This window comes from Nerophis ophidion, linkage group LG12 (genome assembly GCF_033978795.1).
Source record: "Nerophis ophidion isolate RoL-2023_Sa linkage group LG12, RoL_Noph_v1.0, whole genome shotgun sequence".
NCBI classification, from domain to species: domain Eukaryota; kingdom Metazoa; phylum Chordata; class Actinopteri; order Syngnathiformes; family Syngnathidae; genus Nerophis; species Nerophis ophidion.
Window position 1 is genome coordinate 20,943,876 of NC_084622.1, and position 24,704 is coordinate 20,968,579.

Here is a 24,704-nt window from a genome sequence, read left to right on the forward strand (position 1 = left end):
GGGAAGTGTCACTCGTGACGTCACGAGTTTGACCCGGCGATAATACTAAGCATGCGCTAATTATTTTGCGAAGCGAGTTTGACCCGGCAATAATTCAAGGCAGGTGCATACTATATGCCCGGTGGAAATTCAAGGAAATACAGTAATTTTAAATGATTGATTGAAGCTTTTATTAGTAGATTGCACAGTACAGTACATATTCCGTACAATTGACCACTAAATGGTAACACCCGAATAAGTTTTTCAACTTGTTTAAGTCGGGGTCCACGTAATTCGGGTCTCACCGAAACCTGCTGGTTGACATTCGGTCTGGATCCATGTTCGTTTGACCGCGCTGTGATCCATTTTCACCTCAGGGAATTTTAAACAAGTAATCACTGTGTTTGTGTGGCTAAAGGCTAAAGCTTCCCAACTCCATCTTTCTACTGTGGCTTCTCCAATATTAATTGAACAAATTGCAAAAGATTCAGCAACACAGATCCCCAAAATACTGTGTAATTATGCCGTTAAAGCAGTGGACTTTTACCTGTGTGTGTGCGTAGCGCTTACACTTCCTAAAAACCCGTGACGTCACGCGTACACGTCATCATTACATGACGTTTTCAAGATGAAACTCCCGGGAAATTTCAAATTTTAATTTGGTAAACTAAAAAAGCCGTATTGGCATGTGTTGCAATGTTAATATTTCATCATTGATGTATAAACTATCAGACTGCGTGGTGGGTAGTAGTGGGTTTCAGTAGGCCTTTAAAGTACCAATGATTGTCTCACACACACTAGGTGTGGCAAAATTTGTCCTCTACATTTGAACCATCGCCTTGATCACCCCCTGAGAAGTGAGGGGAGCAGTGGGCAGCAGTTTAGTGTGGGTTCACAGTGTGGCACATATATGTAACAGTGTTAAAGTTGTTTAAACCTGTGGTTCTCAGCCTTTTTTCAGTGATGTACCCCCTGTGAACATTTCTTTAATTCAAGTACCCCCTAATCAGAACAAAGTGTTTTTGGTTGAAAAAAAGAGATAAAGAAGTACACTATGTCAGTACTATGTCATCAGTTTCTGATTTATTAAGTTGTATAACTGCGAAATATTGCTCATTTGTTGTTTTTTTCTTGAACTACTTGGAAAAAAAATAACTAAAAACTTGTTGAAAAATAAACAAGTGATTCAATTATAAATACAGATTTCTACAAATAGAAGTAATCATCAACTTAAAGTGCCCTCTTTGGGGATTGTAATAGAGATCCATCTGGATTCATGAACTTAATTCCAAACATTTCTTCACAAAAAAAGACATCTCTAACATCAATATTTATGGAACATGTCCACAAAAAATCAAGCTGTCAACACTGAATATTGCATTGTTGCATTTCTTTTCACAGTTTATGAACTTACATTCGTATTTGGTTGATCGTTCAATAAATATGTGTATAAAGTATTTTTGAATTGTTGCTATTTTTAGAATACTTTTTAAAAATCTCACATACCCCTTGGCATACCTTCAATTACCCCCAAGGGTACGCCTACCCCCATTTGAGAACCACTGGTTTATACGGCCATCCTCAATGTGACCTGTTTGGCTGTTGATCAAGTATGCCTTGCGTTCACTCATATGTGTGTGTAAAAGCTGCATATATTATCTAACTGTGCCAACAAGCTGTTTGTATGAATGAAAAGCAGACGTGATAACAGGTTGTAGAGAACGCTAAAGGTAGTGCCTACGCCCCCAATATTGTTGCCCAGGTGAAAATCGGGAAAATAGTTGCCCTGGGAGATTTTCGGGAGGGGCACTGAAATTTGGGTGTCTACCTTAAATATTGGGCGAGTTGGCAAGTTTGAATGTATCCTTTGTTTTCAAAATGCTTACAAAAAATTGGGACCCCAAAAATCTACTGTGGGACCCCATTTGTTATGACTTGATAGGGTCCCTGGGACCCATCCATCTTCTTCCGGTTATCCAAGGTCAGGTCACGGGGGCAGCAGCCTAAGCAGGGAAGCCCAGACTTCCCTCTCCCCAGCCACTTCGTCCAGCTCCTCCTGGGGGATCCTGAGGTGTTCCCAGGCCAGCCGGGAGACATAGTCTTCACAACGTGTCCTGGGTCTTCCCCGTGGCCGCCAACCGTTCGGACGTGCCCGAAACACCTCCTTAGGGAGGCGTTCGGGTGGCATCCTGACCAGATGCCCGAACCACCTCATCTGGCTCCTCTCGATGTGAAGGAGCAGCGGCTTTACTTTGAGTCCCTCCCGGATGACAGAGCTTCTCACCCTATCTCTAAGGGAGAGCCCTGCCACCCGGCGGAAGAAGCTCATTTCGACCGCTTGTAGCCGTTATCTTGCCCTTTCAGTCATGACCCAAAGCTCATAACCTTAGGTGAGGATGGGAACGTAGATCGACCGGTATATTGAGAGTTTTGCCTTACGGCTCAGCTCCTTCTTTACCACAATGGATAGATACAGCGTCTGCAATATTGAAGACGGCGCACCGATCCGCCAGTTGATCTCACGATCCACTCTTCCCCCACTCGTGAACAAGACTCCGAAGTACTTGAACTCCTCCACTTGGGGCGAGATCTCCTCCCCAACCCGAAGATGGAACACCACTCTTTTCCAGGCGAGAACCATGGACTCTGATTTGGGGGTGCTGATTCTCATCCCAGTCGCTTCACACTCGTCTGCAAACCGATGCAGTGAGAGCTGAAGATCCTGGCCAGATGAAGCCATCAGGACCACATAATCTGCAAAAAGCAGAAACCTAATCCTGCAGCCACCAAACCGGAACCCTTCAACGCCCGGACTGGGCCTAAAAATTGTGTCCATAAAAGTTATGAACAGAATCGGCGACAAACGGCAACCTTGGTGGAGTCCAACCCTCCCTGGAAACTTTTCCAACTTACTGCCGGCATTGCAGACCAAGCTCTGACACTGATCATTCAGGGAGCGGACCACCACAATCACAGTGCGTTACCCCATCGAATGCTTTCTCCAAGTCCACAAAGCACATGTAGACTGTTTGGGCAAACTCCCATGCACCCTCAAAGACCATGGAACCCTATTTTGACATTCCGAGCGCCAACGCTAGCGTAGCATACCTTGAATCTACTGCGGGGGGCATTACAATGTGTTATGTTCCCTCTATTGTACTACAATTTGGCTTTTCCTGTTTTCTATAGATTGAGCTGGGCTAAGTGCACTTTTCAACCCCTGGAAAGGCTCGTGGGGAAGCCACCGTGACGACGCAGCCATGTTTTTGTACAACATCACACTACAGCGTGCCACTGGCATCACACATGCCATCCATGGGAACTTTTCAGGTGCGTTCATTGAACACTTGTCTGCTCTTGTTGGCCTTCCACTTGTAACAATGTCATTAGCTTCATACCGCTGCCAGGGTTAAAGTACCACTGATAGTCACACACTAGGTGTGGTGAAATTACCCTCTACATTTGACACATCCCCTTGTTCCACCCCCTGGGAGGTGAGGGGAGCAGTCAGCAGCAGCGGTGGCCGCGCTCAGGAATCTCAGGAATCATTTTGGTGATTTGACCCCCAATTGTGTGTAACGGTCAGTCAAAAGTGCTATAATAATTTATGGTGAGTAAATACGACGGGGTGATATGGCTGAAAATTGTATCACAATATACGTTTTTTTGTATATTGGTTGATATGATTATTGATATTTTTTGTGACCCATGGAAAATATAGACCAGGAAAAAATATATTAAATGTTAACATTTTATTTTCATCAATCCCTTCATCTATCAAGATAGGAAGGCAATGTCAACACAACCATGGAAAACAATGTAAACAAAATTAACTAAAATCACAAACACCTAGCAATAACCTCTTGAAATTAAGGTGGAAAAGTAAGGATTATGTAAGAAATTTTTAAAGTGTAGAACAAAATAGTGCAAAGGGTGAAAATGTAAATAGAGAGACTGGAAATGTTTTGCAGGTCTACTGCCAGGATATTATGTGGTCTGTGTAACATTTCATTTAGGGTGTTCTTATTTAAGTATGAAAATTAATTTGTTATACAGACTATGTCAGGCCCGTGAAAAGATTTATGCTGGCCTGCAAAATTAGTAGCATATAGTTTAAAAATAAGATGCAATTGTTTGATTAAAAAAACTGTTGTTTTAAAGGTGTCTACTGAATTTCAAAATAGCAGTGTAAAACATCACACTTAAAGATGACGTGTCAGCTGACGTTAGGTGTCCTCTGGATTGGCTGCCGCTATTTCAATCAGCGCAGTTGCAAGCAAACATCTGCTTCTGTTGTGGCTGGCAGCAGACTAATGCTGTAGCGACGCACAATACCTTTTGTAAATTATCCACTCAATAGATGAAATAATAAAACGGTAAAATGCAAGACTTAAGTCAACATGACCATCATCTTTGTAGTTAGAATTTCGTGCAACACTCGCAATTTGTTGACCGCACGATGTGCACCCTGAACTCCAGTGTAAAAATGTTTCTACATTTGTTTGTTGCATTTTATTTTATGCTTAAATCTAGCATTTTCACATTGGTTAAGTTTGTAGTTATGTTACCTTTTATTTGGCCATTATGTCATTTTGACAATTGTTTTGATGGTCATAAATATATTTGAATAATGATAACTGAATGTGTTGTGGCCTTTGCGGATGTCATCAATGTGGCGGTTTGAGGAAACACTCGGTTGTTTTTCCAACACATTTTTTTTTTAATGAACTGCCAACATGAGAATGCTAAACAGGAAGTGACTACAATTTAATGGCTTTGTAATTACTCTGAGGCAAAGTTTTGTGTTCTTCATGGTGTTTTGAAACTGCACTTTTTTCCCCTCAGAATTTTCAACTAACTTGAAGTGTTTTGCCTAGAGGATTATTTGCAATGTGTACATTTTCAGAATGTGCTTGATCTATTTTTGGCCAAAGTAAGACAAAGAAAACATAGTTGAAGTTGTCTCTTTTTTTAATTAGTATGCCATTATTTTACCAGTTCGGCCCACATGGGAATAGATTTTCCTCCATGCGGCCCCTGGGCTAAAATGAGCCCAGACGGAACAGACAGCAAATGGTTGATATAGCGTTAGCATGGTCTGTTGACAAGGTTACTTTTTCCCCATTTGTTCTCTATTAAAACAATTTTTTATGAGTTTACTTTAGGAGCAACATGACCATTCATGAAAGGGTTAAAATCCATATTCTCACAAGTGCTATGGTTTTAGTTTACTAGTCACACAATCTAGTTCTAGTTGCAAATGCAAGTAAATTGGCTGCACAATATAGGCCTGCGTTTTATGTAAGTTTTGTTACGTAAAATCCTGTTTGTTAAACATTTGTACAAGTTCAAAATAATTGTTACACCAATTTTTGTTAGCCTGTATCCACTGTATGTTAGCATTAAGCGAGCAGCATACGAGCCTACCTTTATCCTGTATGGTTGAAAGGCTTTTTTGTAGTATATATCAAACTATATTATTTAACATGATTTCTACATGTATGTACCACTAATGGTACATGTACCACAGTTTGAGAATCCTTGCTTTAAATCAAAGGACTGTTTACGTATCGGTTGAACTAAATTCAAGTTTTCAGGGAAGGCAGAATAATACCAGAGGTGTACAAAATGTACCCTATGGTACATTGCAGTTATAAAATAAGCTGCCAATTAGTAGTTTGCTCTGAATAAACTGCCATTTGTTGAAAATGTTTTTTTCTTTTTAGGAACCAAAATGCAGGAGATTGTTGTTTCCAGGGGAAAGATCCTAGAGTTGTTGAGGCCAGATGCTAACACAGGAAAGGTGCACACTCTCCTCACTGTGGAAGTGTTTGGTATCGTACGGTCTTTAATGGCCTTCCGACTCACAGGAGGAACAAAAGGTATGTAGACTCGTGCATCTTCATTTTTTTCCCACAAAGTATAGTGGAGCCTCAATGGTTGAAGGCCATACAATGTAGGGTTTTACCACAACTTAGGAATATTAGTTTCTAAAGTCACTCAAAATATCCAATAGATGTAAAACCTCCCGATGCCCATTGTTGCTTTTTAACAGTTTTTTTATTTTACTATCCGTTGAGTATTTTCTTTCTGTGAATGTTGTGGGAATTCGCATCAGCATTTCTAACAGTGGAGAAGATTTGAGGCTTATTTTTTCAATAACATTGCATCAGAGGGGGGGGTTTACTGATTTGTAATCGTTTTACTGTAAAAGCCATTAACTTGACAAATGTTTTTTGCATAAAATTCTTCAACAATTCATGTTTTTTTCCACATTTTTTTCCAGTTGTCCGCACACTAATTACGATGCAGACAAACAAGAACGCCTAGATTCACAAACAGTTTCCTTGTTTATGGTATATTTTAATGTTACTCACCTTGTTTATTTTGGTACTTGTGGATCAGCATCAGTCATGGTCACTTGTATCATCTGTCTACTCCATCGGGGCATGTTTTGTGGTTGAAAAGTGTCGGCCAAGGGATGACTCTGCTTGAGTTCCACCACAGGGTTGCACATGGTGCAAAACAATTCACTACCAGTACCAATTTCATACAAAACATTAGGTAACTGATTTGCTGAATTGTTTGTTGACAAGTGTTGACTAGCATTCTTATTGAAGTTTGCTAAATGAATGCGATTAAAGTAAAAGAGAATTTGATTTTGGGTGTGTGATTGAAGATGGCTGAAGCAATGTTAAGAGTATGTCCATAGCTTTATTATCACCACAACATAAAGTATACCAAAGGTAAAATAAAACAATGACATTGCACATCTTCATCGAATTGGTAGCAAGAAAGTAAATACATCTGTGACAGTGGAAGTACAGTGCAAGTAAAATTTTCAGTGATTAGAAACAAATTGCAAGGATGTTAAAGCGTGGGAATTGGCTGAGTATACATCACTTGACATTGCGAATTCCAGAAGGAATTAATCAATCAGTTTACTTATATAGCCAATCATAAATGTCTCAAAGGGCTGCACAAGTCATGACATCCTCGGTTTAGATCCCACATCAATGAATTGAATGGGGGTTAACTTTGTTTTACATTTGTCAAATAGTCTAGCTCTCCGGCATGTTCACGCCTTACACCTGCTTTATTTAAAATAACTTGTTTGTGTTTGTAGATTACATCGTTGTTGGAAGTGACAGTGGTCGTATCGTTATATTGGAATACCATCCATCCAAAAACATGTTTGAGAAGATCCACCAGGAAACATTTGGCAAAAGTGGCTGTCGCCGAATTGTCCCAGGACAATTTCTGGCAGTGGACCCCAAAGGCAGAGCAGTCATGATAGGCATGTTAAATACATTTATTAAAGCATTTGGTAGCTTAAATCATTTGCCAATATTTGTTAAAGTTATGTCTAACCAAAGTCGTCTATTAACATGAAGTGTCTTCCCTTATGTAGGAGCAATAGAGAAGCAGAAGTTGGTTTATATCTGAACAGAGACGCAGCTGCAAGACTCACCATCTCCTCACCACTGGAAGCCCACAAAGCCAACACATTAGTCTACCATGTTGTGGGAGTGGATGTCGGCTTTGAAAACCCCATGTTCGCTTGCCTTGAAATGGATTACGAGGTACTATCATATAAATTCAACTTTGAATTTTATTGTAAATAATATGTGATGAGTTTATCATGTCTCTTCTCTGACTTTTTTTGAGGAAACATTCAAAACCTCTGATTGAAAAATGGCAAAACAAATACGAGCACTGCCTTATTGACATTTTGTTTATTTGTAAAATCAAGTTTTTTATAACAACTCTTCTTAGGAAGCAGACAATGATCCTACTGGAGAAGCCGCCGCCAACACGCAACAAACGCTCACTTTCTATGAGCTGGACCTTGGCTTGAATCACGTTGTCCGCAAGTACAGCGAGGCTTTGGAAGAACATGGAAACTTTCTGATCACCGGTAGGCTAATTTTCCCAAGTAGTTTGACATTTGTGATTCAAAACATGTTTGCCATCATGTGATTGAACTGGTTGACTAATTTTATTTAGTTTTTTTACGTTAATCAGAGTTGAAATAATTGCAAATTTTTATAATTCATTATTTGAATCTATAAATTCGCTGTCATACTTGAAGGTCACTGAAGAATAATAGAAAATATTGCAATTCCTTAAGTTGTCCTCTCGCGTATATAGTTCCTGGTGGTTCCGATGGGCCCAGTGGAGTTCTGATCTGTTCTGAAAACTACATCACGTATAAGAACTTTGGAGACCAGCCTGACATTCGCTGTCCTATTCCACGTCGCAGGGTGAGTCATCCCATAGCTAACGTTTCCCACAGTTTAATGTCTCCTGCATCTGATTATTTGAAACATTTCATATCATGGTTATCATTACCATGTGTTCAAACAGTAATTCTACTACACACAGTGACATCAAGTTTGATTTGAAAATCAGTGTAACAGGCGGACACATTTCCTTTTAGGCTGAAGAAATATTATGTTTTCCTGAATGAAGTCTGCACACGCGCAGTAACAGGGAATAGTTTACTGCGTGAGAAGGGATGGACGAGCTGTCAAACCGATCAGTATTGCTGAAGCATTTTGATGTATTTTCAAGCTCTCAAATTAAGACAAAAAAAGACAGACACCTTTGGGCCACAGGCTGCCTGTGTTTGCCTAATGTGTTACGGCTGGCGGTCAACAAAGGGGAAGACGAGACTGTAGGTTCAATGTGTGCAATTTAATAACTTACTTTCCTATTATGGACTCTGATGAAATCCTTATGTGTTTTCTCTTAATGCCCTCTCGTATCTAGGGACTTATTTCCGGAGTTTGAAAACAATACCAAAAACCACAAAATATTTTTTTGAGAGTAAAAAGTATCGATCTAACTACTTGCGTATTAACCAAATAATAATATTGTACTTTATATCGTTACTGTTGATATTTGTATCGATCCCCCCACTTTTTTTTTATTTTCAAGAGTTCTAGCGTGAAATTAGCATATCTTCCTACAGTGTGTAGTGGAGCATGTTTGATATTTGTAAGAAATCTATCCCTTTTGCTGCAATGGAGGTGAGACTTGCTGATTTAGAAGTGGCTTTTGCACTGTGGAACGACATAAGCCTCTCGTTCACTATCTAAGATGCTACATTGCTTTGAGCACGTGTTCTTTCACTTGTCACTCTGAAATTTGCGGTACACATCTAGAACGATATTATTAGAAGCTTTATTGTTGGCCACATTTATTTAAATGGGAAATGGGTTATACTTGTATAGCGCTTTTCTACCTTCAAAACGCTTTGACACTATTTCCACATTCACCCATTCACACACAAATTCACACACTGGCGGGAGCTTCCATGCAAGGCCCTAACCCCGACCCATCAGGAGCAAGGGTGAAGTGTCTTGCTCAAGGACATAACGGACATGACGAGGTTGGTATAAGGTGGGGATTGAACCAGGAACCCTCAGGTTGCTGGCACGGCCATTCTCCCAATTTCACCACGCCGTCCCTATCACAAATTGTCTTTATCGTGCGACCCGAGCTGTAATAAATCAGGGTTTTGAGATTTATTTATTTTTTAATTTGAAGTGGTAATACTAACCGTCGAGAGTTTTACCTTGGTGGTTACCGTAGTTTAACCTATCACCTAATAATAAATATATCTGGTCTTTGTCTCTCTTACGCTAATACACTGCAACAGGCCCAAGAACCAAATGATATGCCGTTTGGTTTTGACTGTAGAAGAGTGATTCCTAACCTGGGTTCGATCGATTCTTAGAGGTTCGGTGAGTCTGCTTCAGGAGTTCGGCAGAGCCTCCTTTGCAGCGGTCAAGACACACCAGACTCATGAATTGATTAACGTGGACCCCAACTTAATTAAACAAGTTGAAAAACTTATTCGGGTGTTACTATTTAGTGGTCAATTGTGCAAAATATGTACTGTGCTGTGCAATTTACTAATAAAAGTTTAATTCAATCAATCAATCAATAATGTAAATAAAAGCATCTCCCTATTGGCGCATCTGTACTGTAAAGTTAACATTTGAAGTAGGGCTGGGTGATATTGGCTCTTATTAATATCGCGATATTTTTATGCCATGTTGCGATATATGATATATATTACGATATTTTGCCTTGGCCTTGAATGAACACTTGATGCATATTATCACAGCAGTATGATAATTCTATGTGTCCTCATTAAAACATTCTTCTTCATACTGCATTAAGATATGCTACTTTTAAACTTTCATGCAGAGAGGGAAATCACAACTAAGTCAATTGACCAAAACTGTATTCATTAAATACTCTTCATTCTCTCACGGGTGACTTTTTAAATGAAAGAACAAATTAATAGTGTTGATACCTTTTTGTAGTAACACTTCTGCTGCATACTTTGCATTGATTGATTGATACATTTATTAATAGATTGCACAGTACAGTACATATTCCGTTCAATTGACCACTAAATGGTAACACCCGAATAAGTTTTTCAACTTGTTTAAGTCGGGATCCACGTTAATCAATTGATGGTACAAATATATACTATCAGCATAATACAGTCATCACACAGGTTAATCATCATAGTATATACATTGAACAGCATATAGCTGTTGTCTGCTAAATATCTTCCCACTTGGAGCCAAACCACTGCCAGATGATGGACCCCCTGCTCTTTATGTTGGCAATTTATTGTTCTTCCTCCATTTGTGATAAGTTTCGCACCATCTCTCTCTCTCTCTGATCGGCGAGAGCTATGACGCTAGACTCGCGAGAGTATATGACGTATGTAAGAAGGTGGGCTTGTTTTCCATCTCTGAGAATGAGAGACGAGGACGACTGAGAAACGCCTGTTGTGTGATGCCCGCAGCTAAAAGCAACTCGACCTGCCTCAGCTAACGTTAGCCATGCTAACGTTAGCTCTCGGCGAGAGCGTGTGACGCTACATGCGCAACAGTGTGTGACGTATGTAAGAAGGCGGGCTTATTTTAAGTCTCTGTGAGAAGGACAGACGAGAAGGAGTGAGACACGCCAGTAATGTAATGCGCGCAGCTTAAAGCAACGGTGTGAGAACATATAATCGAATATTACGATATAGTCATTTTCCATATCGCCCAGAGATATATCGTATGTATCGATATATCGCCCAGCCCTAATTTGAATGACAATAAAAAGGAAGTCTAAGTATTATGGATACCCCCCAAACAGTGGTCCCTCTAATTTTAGATCTAATTTGTAAGTGTGTAGTTTGTTGTGAGTTTATGCACTGTGTTGGTTTTGTTCTTTGAACAAGGTGATGTTCATGCATAGTTCATGTTGTGCACTATTTAAAACAAAGCATATAACCGTCTTGAATTTGAAAATAAAAAAAACATTTTATTTTTCACTAAAAAGAGTTAGGTGAATGTGCATATGAAACTGGTGGGGTTTGGTACCATCCACAAGGTTAAGAACCACTGCTGTAGAACAAAAGTACAGCATGTAATTTTAGTCCATATGCAATATATTTCCTATTTTCCTAAGTTGTCTTTGCTTACAAAATTACACATGGCTCTGAGAACATATCCAATATTAGAAGGGTCATAATTTTATTTTTTCTATGTTTAAAACACTTCCTTGTGTTCTAGATAACATGTAATGGTGTTTTTTTTTTTTTTGTTCAAAGTTTTGTATAAATGATGTTTTCAAACCGCTTTTTGACCGTTATTTTCAGGATGCGCCATTTTGTGGGTGGTCTTATTGACTGCGTCTTATTTTTGTCAGCTTTGTTGTAGTTTTTAGCACTTCTATATCAAGTCTCCTGACAGATAAATGTTCAAACTTCTCGCTAATTTGTGTTAGAAATAGCAACAGCAGAAGATGCATGTGTATTCACGAGCCTGTCTTCCCCACAACAAGAAATTAGAAAAAAAGGAGCTTATTGATGACATCGACAGCTTACAATGGTGGACACGCGCAAAGCACTTTAGGTAAATTTGTACCTTAAATGTAGTTATACGCTGATGTCACCAATTGGAAAAAGACAAATTCCAAATAGCTCGTTCGAAGGAAGTATACAGGAAGGCAAGATTGTTTACCTCCGTAATGCCGCCATGGTTTGATTTCAAATTTCCGGGACTTATGCAGATTCCAAATACACAACAACAGGTTCCAGTAGGTAAGAAAAGTTATAACAAGTTATAACATCATTCAATGCAACAATTTCCCAAACATTTTTCTTCTATTTTTCTTTCTTTTAGAACGACCTTGATGACCCAGAGCGCGGGATGATATTTGTGTGCTCAGCTACCCACAAGACCAAGTCCATGTTCTTCTTCTTAGCCCAAACAGAGCAAGGAGACATATTTAAGGTTACCCTGGAAACCGATGAAGAAATGGTGAGCCAAGAAGACAGATTGGATGGTGTCTTTTGAAGAGGTTTTTCTCTCATTTTGTGGTCAATATGTCAAATGTAGTTTGCATCAGAACAAATAATTTTCCACTGCGATACATGTAGCGTTAATTAAATAAGTACATCAATGTAATGATGAAAATTGAATCTATCCATACATTTTATACCTTCTACATTTCCTATTTTGTCCGTCTCCAAGTCGTCGGGGGGCTGGAGCCTATCCCAGCTGCACTATTGTTCTTAATCCAATATGCAATTATTTGTGGTTAAAATCACGGTTTCAATGGGACAAAATGTATGTGAATAATTGTGTTGTGTTTGTAGGTCACAGAAATAAGGCTCAAGTATTTTGACACGATCCCTGTGGCTACAGCCATGTGTGTCCTAAAGACTGGCTTCCTGTTTGTGGCTTCAGAATTTGGAAATCAGTAAGTGTCTGTACAACAGTTACTGCAATTAAGTGTGTATTTTATCTAGGGCTGGGCGATATATCGATATATGTCTCCGTGCGATAATAGAAACTGACTATTTCGTAATATTCGAGTATACGTTCTCACGCAGGACTTTTAGCTGCGGGCGTACACTACAGGCTCTCCTCGCTGTTTCCCGTGTCTCCTTCTCGCAGACAAGCAGGCGCACATTCTTACATATGTCACAAACTGTCACGTCACACGTCACATACACGCCCTCGCAGAGCAGAGAGGTAGCGTCGTGGCTAACCTTAGTTGCTAACGTAGCCGTACAAGAGAAAGATGGTGCGGATCTGGTAACAAATGAAGGAAGACCTAATTCCCAATAGAACCATCAGGGTTTCCATCGTCTGGCGGTGGTTCGGCTTCAAGTGGGAATATGTCGAACAGACAACCGTAATTTGTGGGGGGGAAAAGCGTTGCTATAAAAAGTAGCATTACTGCTAATATGTAGCATAATTTGAAAAGTCACTCGCTAGAGTATGAAGAGAATTTCATAACCTTAGTAATCTACCACATAGTGAAGGACAAATACTACTTGATTTCCTATTATGCAGCTCATTTTTGTTTGACACTCAAAGGTCTACTGAAACCCACTACTACCCACCACGCAGTCTGATAGTTTATATATCAATGATGAAATATTAACATTGCAACACGTGCCAATACGGCTTTTTTAGTTTACTAAATTACAATTTTAAATTTCCCGGGAGTTTCATCTTGGAAACGTTGTGTAATGATTACGTACGCAGGACGTCACGCATTTTTAGGAAGTATGAGCGCTACGCACACACACAGGTAAAAGTCGTTTGCTTTGACGGCGTAATTACACAGTATTTTGGAGATCTGTGTTGCTGAATCTTTTGCAATTTGTTCAATTAATAATGGAGAAGTCACAGTAGAAAGATGGAGTTGGGAAGCTTTAGCCACACAAACACACGGTGATTCCTTGATTAAAATTCCCGGAGCTGAAACTTTACTATGGATCAGAGCAGGTTTCGGTGAGAAAATTGTCGTTAAAAAGTCGCCACTAACCGGATATCAGCTGAGCTTGTGTCGTCCGTACTGCTACCGTCGACACCCGTGAGACATGGCGTAAAGACATCCGTAGACAAACGCCTCCGACTATCAGGTAATATTAAACTCACTAAAACACTAGCAACACAATAGAAAGATAAGGGATTTCCCAGAATTATCCTAGTAAATGTGTTTAAAAATATCGGAATACGTCCCAATGCTATCGCATTTTTTTTTTCTAGTCTGCCGCTATCAATATCCTCAAACATGAATCTTTTATCCTCGCTCAAATTAATGGGGAAATTGTCGTTTTCTCGGTCCGAATAACTGTTTTTGTTGGAGACTCCCATTAAAATCAATGTGAATATGTGAGGAGCCCTCAACATATGACGTCGTCGTCTGCGACTTCCGGTAAAGGCGAGGCTTTTTCAGGAAGTACCAAAAGTGGCAAACTATATCGTCGATTTTCTCTACTAAATCCTTTCAGCAAAAATATGGCAATATCGCGAAATGATCAAGTATGACACAAAATGGACCTACTATCCCTGTTTAAATAAGAAAATCTCATTTCAGTAGGCCTTTAAAATGTCTCTGACAATCTTGCAATTTATGTTTTGGAAATGACTTGAATGTTTGTGCCATTGCTTAATAACTTTAATAAATACACTTTTGGTCAATTAACATAGTTGTGATTTCCCTGTCTGCATGAAAGTTTAAAAGTAGCATATATTAATGCAGTATGAAGAAGAATGTTTTGATGTAGACACATAGAATCATCATACTGCTGTGATTATATGCATCAAGTGTTCATTCAAGGCCAAGACAAAATATCGAAATATATATCGTATATTGCAATATGGCCTAAAAATATCGCGATATTAAAAAAAGGCAATATCGCCCAGCCCTAATTGTATCCATTTTGTCTTCTGAAAATCTTTACTGGCTATTGCTTTCTGATGCCGTATGTCACTTTCTATCAGTTACCTTTACCAGATCGCCCACTTGGGTGACGACGACGATGAGCCTGAGTTTTCCTCTGCAATGCCGCTGGAAGAAGGGGACACATTCTTTTTCCAGCCCCGCCCTCTCAAGAACCTGGTGCTAGTAGATGAACAGGAGAACTTGTCACCCATTATGTCCTGCCAGGTGAGTGTGCATTTTAAAGCAGGCTTTTTCAGTGTTGATTTATCATAAGCCTGGGCCGTTAACACATTTTGCTGGATGATATGGTGTCTCACAAATTATTGCTGATAAACGATACTATTGTCAGCATTATATTCGACGAAATTTGGAACTGATGTAATCATAATATATGATGGCAATAATAGGGATGATGTGAGTAACCCTTTCAAATGCGATGCAATGGTATTTCTTAATAGTATTTTTTACAATTTGTAATCGGAAGGTCAACATTTAATTATAAAAAAGTCAACTCTTAAAGCTCTGTTTTCAACCATGATTTTCAATAAAAAGTGAACATTTTGAAGTGCAGACTTTTCCCTGTTGGAAAAACTGTCAGGTTGTTTTTTTTTTTTTTTTGCCATCACTTTTTTAATAAATTGGGCATACTTGCTTGTTCGTCCATGGTACTGGGCTAATCTGATTTTGTTTGAATTTGCAACATTCCAACACAGGAACATTTGGTTTTGCAATCATATTTTTTCATCCTAATTTTTGTTGTCTTTCGGTGACTAGCAAGGCTCTTTCAGTGCATCGTGTTTTTGTAAGTTGGCTGCTGACAAGACTGCCTCTATTTAATTATGCTATTGAACCAATGCGCTCAGGGACTGAAGGCGAAGCACACATTGAACTAAGGTTTAGCTTAATTGAGTGCACACAGATACACATTTTGGCTGATTATATTTTATAAGGCTCTTTTAGGTTTAATGACTCCACACTTATGCACTTTGTTACAAAGAAAAAAACAGCCGTTACACATTACGTTCAAACAATTCGTACGCTTTAACTGTTCCTCGTGTACGGACTAAATTTGGCAAAAGCTTTTGTCATTGTTGCCCCTCTGGCATGGAATACACGGCAAACAAAGCTATCAGATTGGCACAAATTTACAGATCAGATATCTTTAAATATAGCTGGTAATTGATATTATTGGAATTTTTTTAGTAGGTTGAGGAAATAAACAATTTTGTTGAGCCTTACAACAATTAGATCCTAGTATGTTAAAAGCAGTACTTCCCTACTATAAAATATGAGTGTAAGAATTAGAAAGGTGATGTACTGGTGTCTCATAAAGGCCAACCATTGAAGTTATGTCAGTTATGGAATTTCTGTTGAAATTTGTTCCATCTTCTTGGTTGTATCCACTCTTTTGTTTCCCTGTTAGATTGCTGATTTGGCTAATGAGGATACACCACAGCTTTACGTGGCCTGCGGACGAGGACCAAAGTCTACATTAAGGGTTCTTAGACACGGATTGGAGGTAAATTCATTAAGACACAAGGATATCCCAAAAACACACACAACAAAAAGATTACAATAACAATTTATTTAAACGCAGGTTTCACTACATCTTTTTTATTATCTTTAAATCATTTGTGAATGTTCACTGCCAAAAATAAATTTTTATTTCCCACTGTGACTGGCGTATTTGAGAAAAAACATTTTAGTTAAGAACACTGTCATCCATTGATGTGAAAAACATGTCACTCAGTACATGATTGTTTTTTTTTTTTCTTACCAAGTGTACTTTAAAAAAAAAAAAAAAAAATTTAATCGTGGCGTCCCAATTCGTCCGAGTGGTCCGATCTAAACAAAATAACGGATAACGTGCTTGCATGTAAAATTTTCGATACAAGCAGTCCTGCAGCGTGTTTACTTGTGCAAAACAGGGCCGCCAGTTAACATCTAAATGTCCTCAATTTAGCACACGAGGTTGGCTTTTTGTTGTATTTTAGTCAAGTGGATGCTAATCGCAAACAGCAAGGTAGAGCTCCTGAATGTAAACAAATGCTATGGGTAGATCTACACAGACATAAACTGTAATGATACCAAGTACGAGAGCCGTATACAGTCGATACTTCAATGGCTACATTAATATTTTTTATTATCTCAAAATTATTTGTCATTTTTTATTGTTTATGAACTACGTGCCTGGAAAATTGCGATGTAATGAAAAAACCAAACCCCAAAACACAAAATTGCACTCTAGCGGAATTTTTCAATAAAACACAGAAAAAACTGCTCCTAGGAATAAAACAAAGACAAAATTGCTTGTAACTTCCGGAAAGACATGAAACAAAAACCTCTATGTAGGTCTCACTTAGACCTACATTTCATAGATTGACAACACCCCAAAAAAATCAACAAGAAGTTTGCAATCCCCCCTTCAAAATAAAAGTTTTGTAAAAAACGGTCACCTTTCTTCAAACATTATCTCCTCTGAGTTCGTTTGTCGTTTCGGCTTCAAACTCGCACAGGAGAGAGATTGAACCCTTCTGATTAAAAGTTATTCATAGAGTTTTGATAAGTACTACGGTTTTGATTTTACGCGCCTTCAAAGAACCCCTGCGCAAAGTCTTCTAAAAAATGACATTTTTGCTACTTTGAGCTGTAATTTGACCCCCTTAAATTGCTTCTAAGTGCAAGTTAAAGCTATACTATGCCAAGCGAAAGCCATTTATCAACAACATCCAGAAACGCCAATCTGTAATTTGACCCCCTTAACATGCTTCAAAACTCACCTAATTTTACACACACATCAGGACTGGTGAAAATTGCCATTCAATAAAAAACCAAACCCCAAAAATGAAAATTGTGCTCTAGCGCCCCCTAGGGAAAAAACTGACAAAACTGCTTGTAAATTCTGTTAGGAATGTCGTAGTATGACCAATGTATGACCCTGTAACTGCTTGGTATTGTATTGATACCAGAATTTGTAGTATCACCCAAAACTTATGTAAAATATCTAAACAGTCGAATAAGTTATTACATTTTAACAGAAGTGTAGGTAAAACATGTTGAAATAGAAAGTAAGCAAATAATAAAAGTAAATGAACACGTAGAACAAAATAAATGTTCTACACTGTTTGGCATATTGGAGCATAGCTGTCAGTAGGCAATAAAAGACAAAACATGCACACTTTTTGTTTTGAGACAAACAATGGATTTTGATCAGTTGAGAGGATACTTGACTTTTATTTTGGCTATTAAATCTGCTGCATAAGCAATTTTGATAATATCCATGTATGATATAATGTTCTTGAAAATGTTTTCAACAGGTTTCTGAGATGGCCGTTTCGGAACTGCCTGGTAACCCCAATGCTGTGTGGACAGTACGCAGACATATTGAAGGTACCTTACCTTCGTAATACCTAGGTGTCAAAGTCAAGCCCGGATCTGGAATTAATTATCTATGGCCCCGGGATGATATTTGATTAGTATTAGAACTGGTCCGCAAACCACAGCCGCCGGTTGCTGTGACCTTTCAGCCAACCCCTGCCCAATAATGGCTAAACGGAAGGTGGACGGTGAGAACAAAGGGTATCAAGCGAGGTGGGAATTAGAGTACATGTTCATGGAGGTAAAAGGCAAACCTATGTTTGTGGAGAAAGTGTGGCTGTAATGAAAGAATATAATCTAAGAAGGCACTATGAAACGCCTAAGAAACAGACAAGAATATGGACACGGTACAAAGGCTACTGAAGGTGGAAGAATTAAAATGAGGCCTTAAGTCCTGGCAGGCTCTGTTCTTTTTGATAACTGACACAATGTTTAATTATAACTGTAATATTTGAATGATGATAAATGAATGTGTTGTGGCAGTAAGCGGATTTCACCAATGCCGCACTTTGTGGAAACAAATGGTTGCTTTTCCAAACATTTTTAATAAACTGCCAACGTTAGAATGCTAAAGAGGAAGTGCTTAAAGTTTAATGGCTTTGTAAAACACAGAGGACAAAGTCTAAGTTAATTGTGTTCTTCATGGTGTTTTTGAAACAGCACCAATTTTTTCCTTATGTCAAGTGTTTTGCCAAGAGGATTATTTGTAATGTGTACATTTTCAGAATGTACTTGTTCTATTTTTGCTCGAAGTGAGACAAAGAAAAGAAACTGAAGTTTTCTTTTTGAAGTTATTATGCCATGATTAGAATAGATTTTTCTTCATGCAGCCCTTGAGCTAAAATTGGTTTGACACCCCTGTCGTAACCCACAAACTATAATAACAATGCTGGCAGGATGTTCCATAGACTGGTGGAAGAGGTCAACAATTTTATGGTTTAAATTTACAGATTAATCACCAGCGCCCCACACGACCCCAAAGGGAATAAGCGGTAAAAAATGGAAGGATGGAAATTTACAGATTAATATCAAGAAGTCTAAATAAGGAAGCCTTGAGGGGTTTTAGCCTCATATCTTTAGTTTGTCTTTTTTTGCATTGTCGGGTAATCATTTCCATGACAGACAACTTATTGGCTCTTGCCTTCTGCAATAATTTCCCGCCTTCATAAAAATGTTTGACACAATTCATTCTTTTGCTTTTTTCTTTTCACGTAATTTTTCCAACAGGTTAATTGCAGTTCATGTCTCATTTGGCTTTCAACTATAATTGTTTCTTGCTTAAAGCGCCCACACTGTGCATCATTATTTTTGATGTACAACAAAAGTGAAGGAAAACTAAGCCCTTGCACATTTACATATCCATTTTAGCCATTATGGGCTACTTTTGATGCAGTACAGCAGTGAAAACTGATGTGCACCATATGTTTAGACAGAAGTGGTCAAACCACACAAATTGAGTACAGATCAAAACAAAAGAAGAGAACTGTTCTAAATATTAAAATATAATAATTGGAGTTCATTCCTGCTTTAAAATACATCAAAGGTTTTGTTTGTAGTTTTTGTAACATTTGTTATGTGACACACGGAAAACAAACACATTGCTACATTTGACCAAAATGGTTCAAGTGTATTGCAAAATCTGTGATTCCCTTTTGAAATATTTAAATGTAAGCACATATTTTCTATGTACAGTTTTCATTTTGTGCTTTATCATTTTAGTTATTTGTTTGACCAAATAATTTTCACTGTCACTCCCATTTTTCTTACATAACGTGGTGGCAGAATTTATGATGTAGTATGAGACAGGCAAACTGAAACAATAATTGATCTGTTTTTAGCAAACAATAGGTTCACTATATCTTAAGATATAGTTTGGACAAGTATGACTGGAAAATTAGATTTTTATAGCCTTTTATGCAGTGATGCTGCAAATTTGTTAATAAAACTAAACAAGAGATACTGCACTTTCATGTCATTGCATTTCAGTTAGAACCAAGTAAACCAGAATATCCCTGTAACTTTCCATGCATTCACACTGCAACACAATGTCCTGCCAGCAGGTGAGGCTATTAAAATACTGTCAGAAAGCAACTACTGCTTTCAGCATAACAGGGTGAGAAAAGCAAGTCTTAGATGTTGAACTCAACCTTTGGCATCGCTGAAGACACCATTCCTCTCTGTTACTACTTAGGTTACATCCAAGGCTAGGAAATATGCTTTGTGTCACCATTCTGTGTGTTCAACATATTAGGTTTTTGTCTTTTGTACTCATTAATAATTGTAAAGTGTATCTTCAGGACAAATATTAGCTTTATATTAGTATAATCACTGCAATTTTCTTTACTTCACTTAGATGAATTTGACGCCTACATCATTGTGTCTTTCGTCAACGCTACACTGGTTCTTTCCATTGGGGAGACCGTAGAGGAGGTGACGGATTCAGGCTTCTTGGGAACAACGCCCACTCTCTCCTGCTCACTGCTGGGTGAAGATGCCTTGGTTCAGGTGTGTGATTTGACCTTTTAAAAATGATCACTGTTTTTGCCGGATGACCCCCATCGTGTTCCATCTGAGGCAACTGAAAGTTACTAAAGTTGAATTTGTTGAATCGACGGTGGTTGGAAGACCGCCCACAGTTCAAGAACGGTTAGACATGTTAGTAAATTGGCTTACTTTGTTCAGGTGTACCCAGATGGTATCCGTCATATCAGAGCAGACAAGCGTGTAAACGAGTGGAAGACCCCTGGCAAGAAGACCATTGTCCGCTGTGCTGTGAACCAGCGGCAGGTGGTTATTGCACTCACAGGCGGAGAGCTGGTTTACTTTGAGATGGACCCGGTAAGAGCAAATATTCATCATTCTTGTCACCAGTTTGTAATGTATGAACATATTAATTGTCCAAATAATTATTTATTTTAAGAAAATTATAATAGCTATTCTCACTCCTTCTTCTCTTCAGTCTGGCCAGCTGAATGAGTATACAGAACGGAAGGAAATGTCTGCAGATGTGGTCTGCATGAGTTTGGCAAACGTCCCTCCAGGTGAACAGCGCTCTCGATTTCTGGCTGTTGGATTGGTTGACAACACTGTTCGAATCATATCTTTGGACCCTTCGGTATGAATAAACTTACTTTTTATTCCGTAAACCCCCTCATGATGCTATTTTTATTGCCTGCTTAACCATTTATGATCACGTTATTTAGCCTTTTGACACTTTGTCATGCATCAGAATTTAAATATTTTTAATTTCATAATGTTCCTGGTTCTGGCAACATCCATGAGAAAGTTTCCTAATCAAGTTTATACAAATATTATTTTGATGATCCACTTGAGGTTGTTGTTTTTTTTTTTTTAACTATGTTCAAAGGAAGAGCCATGGCAGACTTTGAGTCTCTACTGCGAACATGAGGCTATTTTTTTATATCCTTGGTCAGATGTTTTAGATAAGGGAATGTTGTGCGTTTGTGAAGCCCTGTGAGGCATTTGTGATTAAGGTATTTTGAAAACAAAACGTAGTGTTCTAAAATTAAGTAAGAATTGATGACTTACTGGTGCAGATATTTTACTTAATTTTGAAACTGGCATAAGCTTTAATACATTAAGTGCTACCAAGTGTAGACAACGCCTAGGACCAAACTCATTCAAATTGATTTTTAACAAATTGCAATCTCTCTCTTTCAGGATTGCTTGCAGCCACTGAGTATGCAGGCCCTGCCGGCCCAGCCAGAGAGTCTTTGTATTGTTGAAATGGGAGGGGTTGAGAAACAGGATGAGATTGGAGAAAAAGGAACAATCGGCTTCCTCTACCTCAACATTGGGCTTCAGGTAATAAACAATTTAATTCAAACAAATGCATTAATCCTAGGGTTGTAACGGTACACAACATCTTTGGTTCAATACGTACCTCGGTTCAGAGGTCACGGTTCGGTTCATTTTCGGTACAGTAAGAAAACAAAATATAAATTTTTTGATTATTTATTTAACAAATTTGCTAAATCTTCCACCAAAAATATTTTTCTTAATGAAATATTTGATGTGAAGTAATCGGAAACTTGAATAGGTCAATAATATTAAATATGGGTGAATAAACACGACGTCTATTCTGGTTCACAACTTTTAATCAACTACTGCACAGAGGAAAAACCGGAAACACGTTTTCCTTCCCGCCCATCAACGCTGCTGCGCATGCGTTAACTCCGTATCCCGCCCATAAACACTGCGCATGCGTTAACTCCGTATCCCGCCCATAAACACTGCGCATGCGTTAACCCAGTATATGGAGAAACATGTTAACAATCTCCCTATCTTTTATATAAAAAAAAAATTAAATAGCACATGTTTCTTAAGAACAAATACATGTCTTTTTAAACAACAGAAACAATACAATCAACTTAGGTAAGAACCCATTTTCCTTTACTCAATGCTTTCAAAAGCATCAAGGGTGATGCCCCCTTTTTCGTAAGACAGTCAGCCAGTTGAGCTTTTGTTGCTGACCAAAGTACCTTTTGTATTTTTTTGTTGTGAATAAGTTCTTTGATGCCACTTATATCTAACCGAAGCCTTTTCTCTGTTACCTGTTTTGTTGATCGAAGAGCATCATAGAGAGAATGATTATCAGTCACACAAACTAACGCTGGAGCATTTAGACCAGCAGTGCCAGTAGTGAGCTCAGAATAAAGGGTGGCAAGAAACACTTCATTGTCTATTCCATCCGACATGGCCAGAGTTTCTCCGGCAAGGGTGCTTCGCACCACACGTCAAATTCTCTTGGACTGCCAGAAAAGGGGGTAGAATTTACCTCCTTTTCCCATTAGGGTGATCAACATGCCCCCTTGTGTACCTCCATCAGGAAGATTTCCTAATGAAGCATCGCTGAATACAGTTAGGTTTAAGGCAGTATCATTTCCCAAATGTTGAAATTTTAAAGTCACTTTTTCAGCTTTAAGTTTACGAACTAACTTATTAGCATTGTGAATTGATTGCACAGTCGCATTCTTTAGACTAGATGCCAGACAACAAGATTCAAACATTATGTCAGGTCTTGTCTGTTTTGCAACCCAGAGTATCTGTCCTATTTTGATCTGAGTTGTTCTTTTTCTGTTTCATTAAGAGGAGCATCTCTTTCTAGAGCACGGACTGGCTGTAAGTGAATGGGGTGCAGACTTTCAATGTAGCTGTGCTGATGCAACTGTACAGAATCATTAACAGTTTCAATATCCATTCCCAAATAGCAGAAATTGTCATGTTCCTCACGTCCCACTTGGAACTCAGACTTCAGTTTAGGATCACATTTTCTGAAAAGTTTGATGAGCCTGCCCACATAAAATCATCTACATGACATGCAAGTACACCTGTCACTGTGTTTTCATCATCCAGCCAATAAAATACTGCTGGGTCTACCTGTGACACTTTATCACCTGTGCTCAGCATGATTTCCTTCACCTTGTTGTACCAGTAGAGAGATGCATCAGCAAGCCCATACACACACTTCTTTAGTTTCCAAATAACGCCCTTACAGTTAGCTTCTGGAGGAGTGTTGACATAAATGTCTCTCGACAACTCCATACCCTGTAAAAAGGCAGACTTAATGTCCATGGAATGGACTTTCCAATGATTTTGACAAATGACACTTAGCAATAGCCTTAGAGATTCAGAAGCACAGGTTGGTGAATCTTTTTGTAGATTTTTTAAATTAAGTTCTTCAAACCCGCTTGCTACAAGTCTGGCTTTGGGTACAATACCAGTGTCACTTTCTTTGAGACTACAGACCCACCTAGTGGAGATACACATTTGTCCTGTATTTTCAGTCTCTTCAAAAACATTATTGCTTTTCCAGCTTTCTATCTCTGCCTGTTTGGCTGCATCAAATGATATGTCTTATGTTATGAGTACATCAGCCTCCCCGACAGCTGACTCAGTGTTAAGATGCTGTACACACGACATGTCAACAGCCTCTTTTAGTCCAGTACTGCCATCAGGCTCAATATGCTGCACATTATACCAGTTTTTATAGGTTCCTGGTGCTTTACCTGCTCTACTGAGTGCTTTAGCCCTAAATGTTATACTTGTATCTCTTTTCACGAAAGTTACAATCTGTCCTGTTTTTAACTTCACATTAGAAGCAGGGAGAAGATTATCACAGGCACTGTGATTCATTTGAGGTGCATCACTTTGAATTACACCTTCACTTGTGTTTCCCTCTCCATCACTGTCATGTTCAGTTTCACTGTCTGTGTTTTTTTCATTATCTGAGCTACATGATGGTCTGTGTAAAGCCTCTGTGTCACTATCAGCGGTTATGTTCTCTTCATGTTTTTCACATCCTGTTTCAGTGTGAACTTTACTTTTTGTAATTTCCTTGTCTTTAATCCGTGTGTGCACCTTATTAAGTCGTGAATGATGAACTCTAACTAGAATACCTCCATGTCTTACAAACACAACAGCTCCATCTTGACCAATCACCACTCCTGGTCCCTTCCACTCTGCACTATCTCCTCGTTTATAGTAAACCTTTTCTCCTGTCTCATATTTTTCATCTGTGTGTCTAAGCTGTTTTCTTAATGCCCTTCTTATCCTCTCTGAACATT

The 24,704-nt window shown here is 38.7% G+C and overlaps 1 protein-coding gene across 1 annotated transcript in view; it reads left to right on the forward strand.

Moving 5' to 3' along the window:
* sf3b3 (splicing factor 3b, subunit 3) overlaps positions 1-24,704 on the forward strand; it is a 53,841-nt gene that overhangs the window by 1,234 nt on the left and 27,903 nt on the right. Inside the window, 16 exon segments of the mRNA XM_061917068.1 lie at positions 3,169-3,309; positions 5,706-5,861; positions 7,106-7,276; positions 7,391-7,417; positions 7,420-7,562; positions 7,756-7,897; positions 8,131-8,243; positions 12,180-12,317; positions 12,656-12,759; positions 14,799-14,964; positions 16,163-16,258; positions 18,057-18,129; positions 20,471-20,622; positions 20,800-20,955; positions 21,077-21,232; positions 21,799-21,942. Of these exon segments, the coding sequence (XP_061773052.1) occupies positions 3,240-3,309; positions 5,706-5,861; positions 7,106-7,276; positions 7,391-7,417; positions 7,420-7,562; positions 7,756-7,897; positions 8,131-8,243; positions 12,180-12,317; positions 12,656-12,759; positions 14,799-14,964; positions 16,163-16,258; positions 18,057-18,129; positions 20,471-20,622; positions 20,800-20,955; positions 21,077-21,232; positions 21,799-21,942 (2,007 nt within the window). The 5' untranslated portion in view covers positions 3,169-3,239.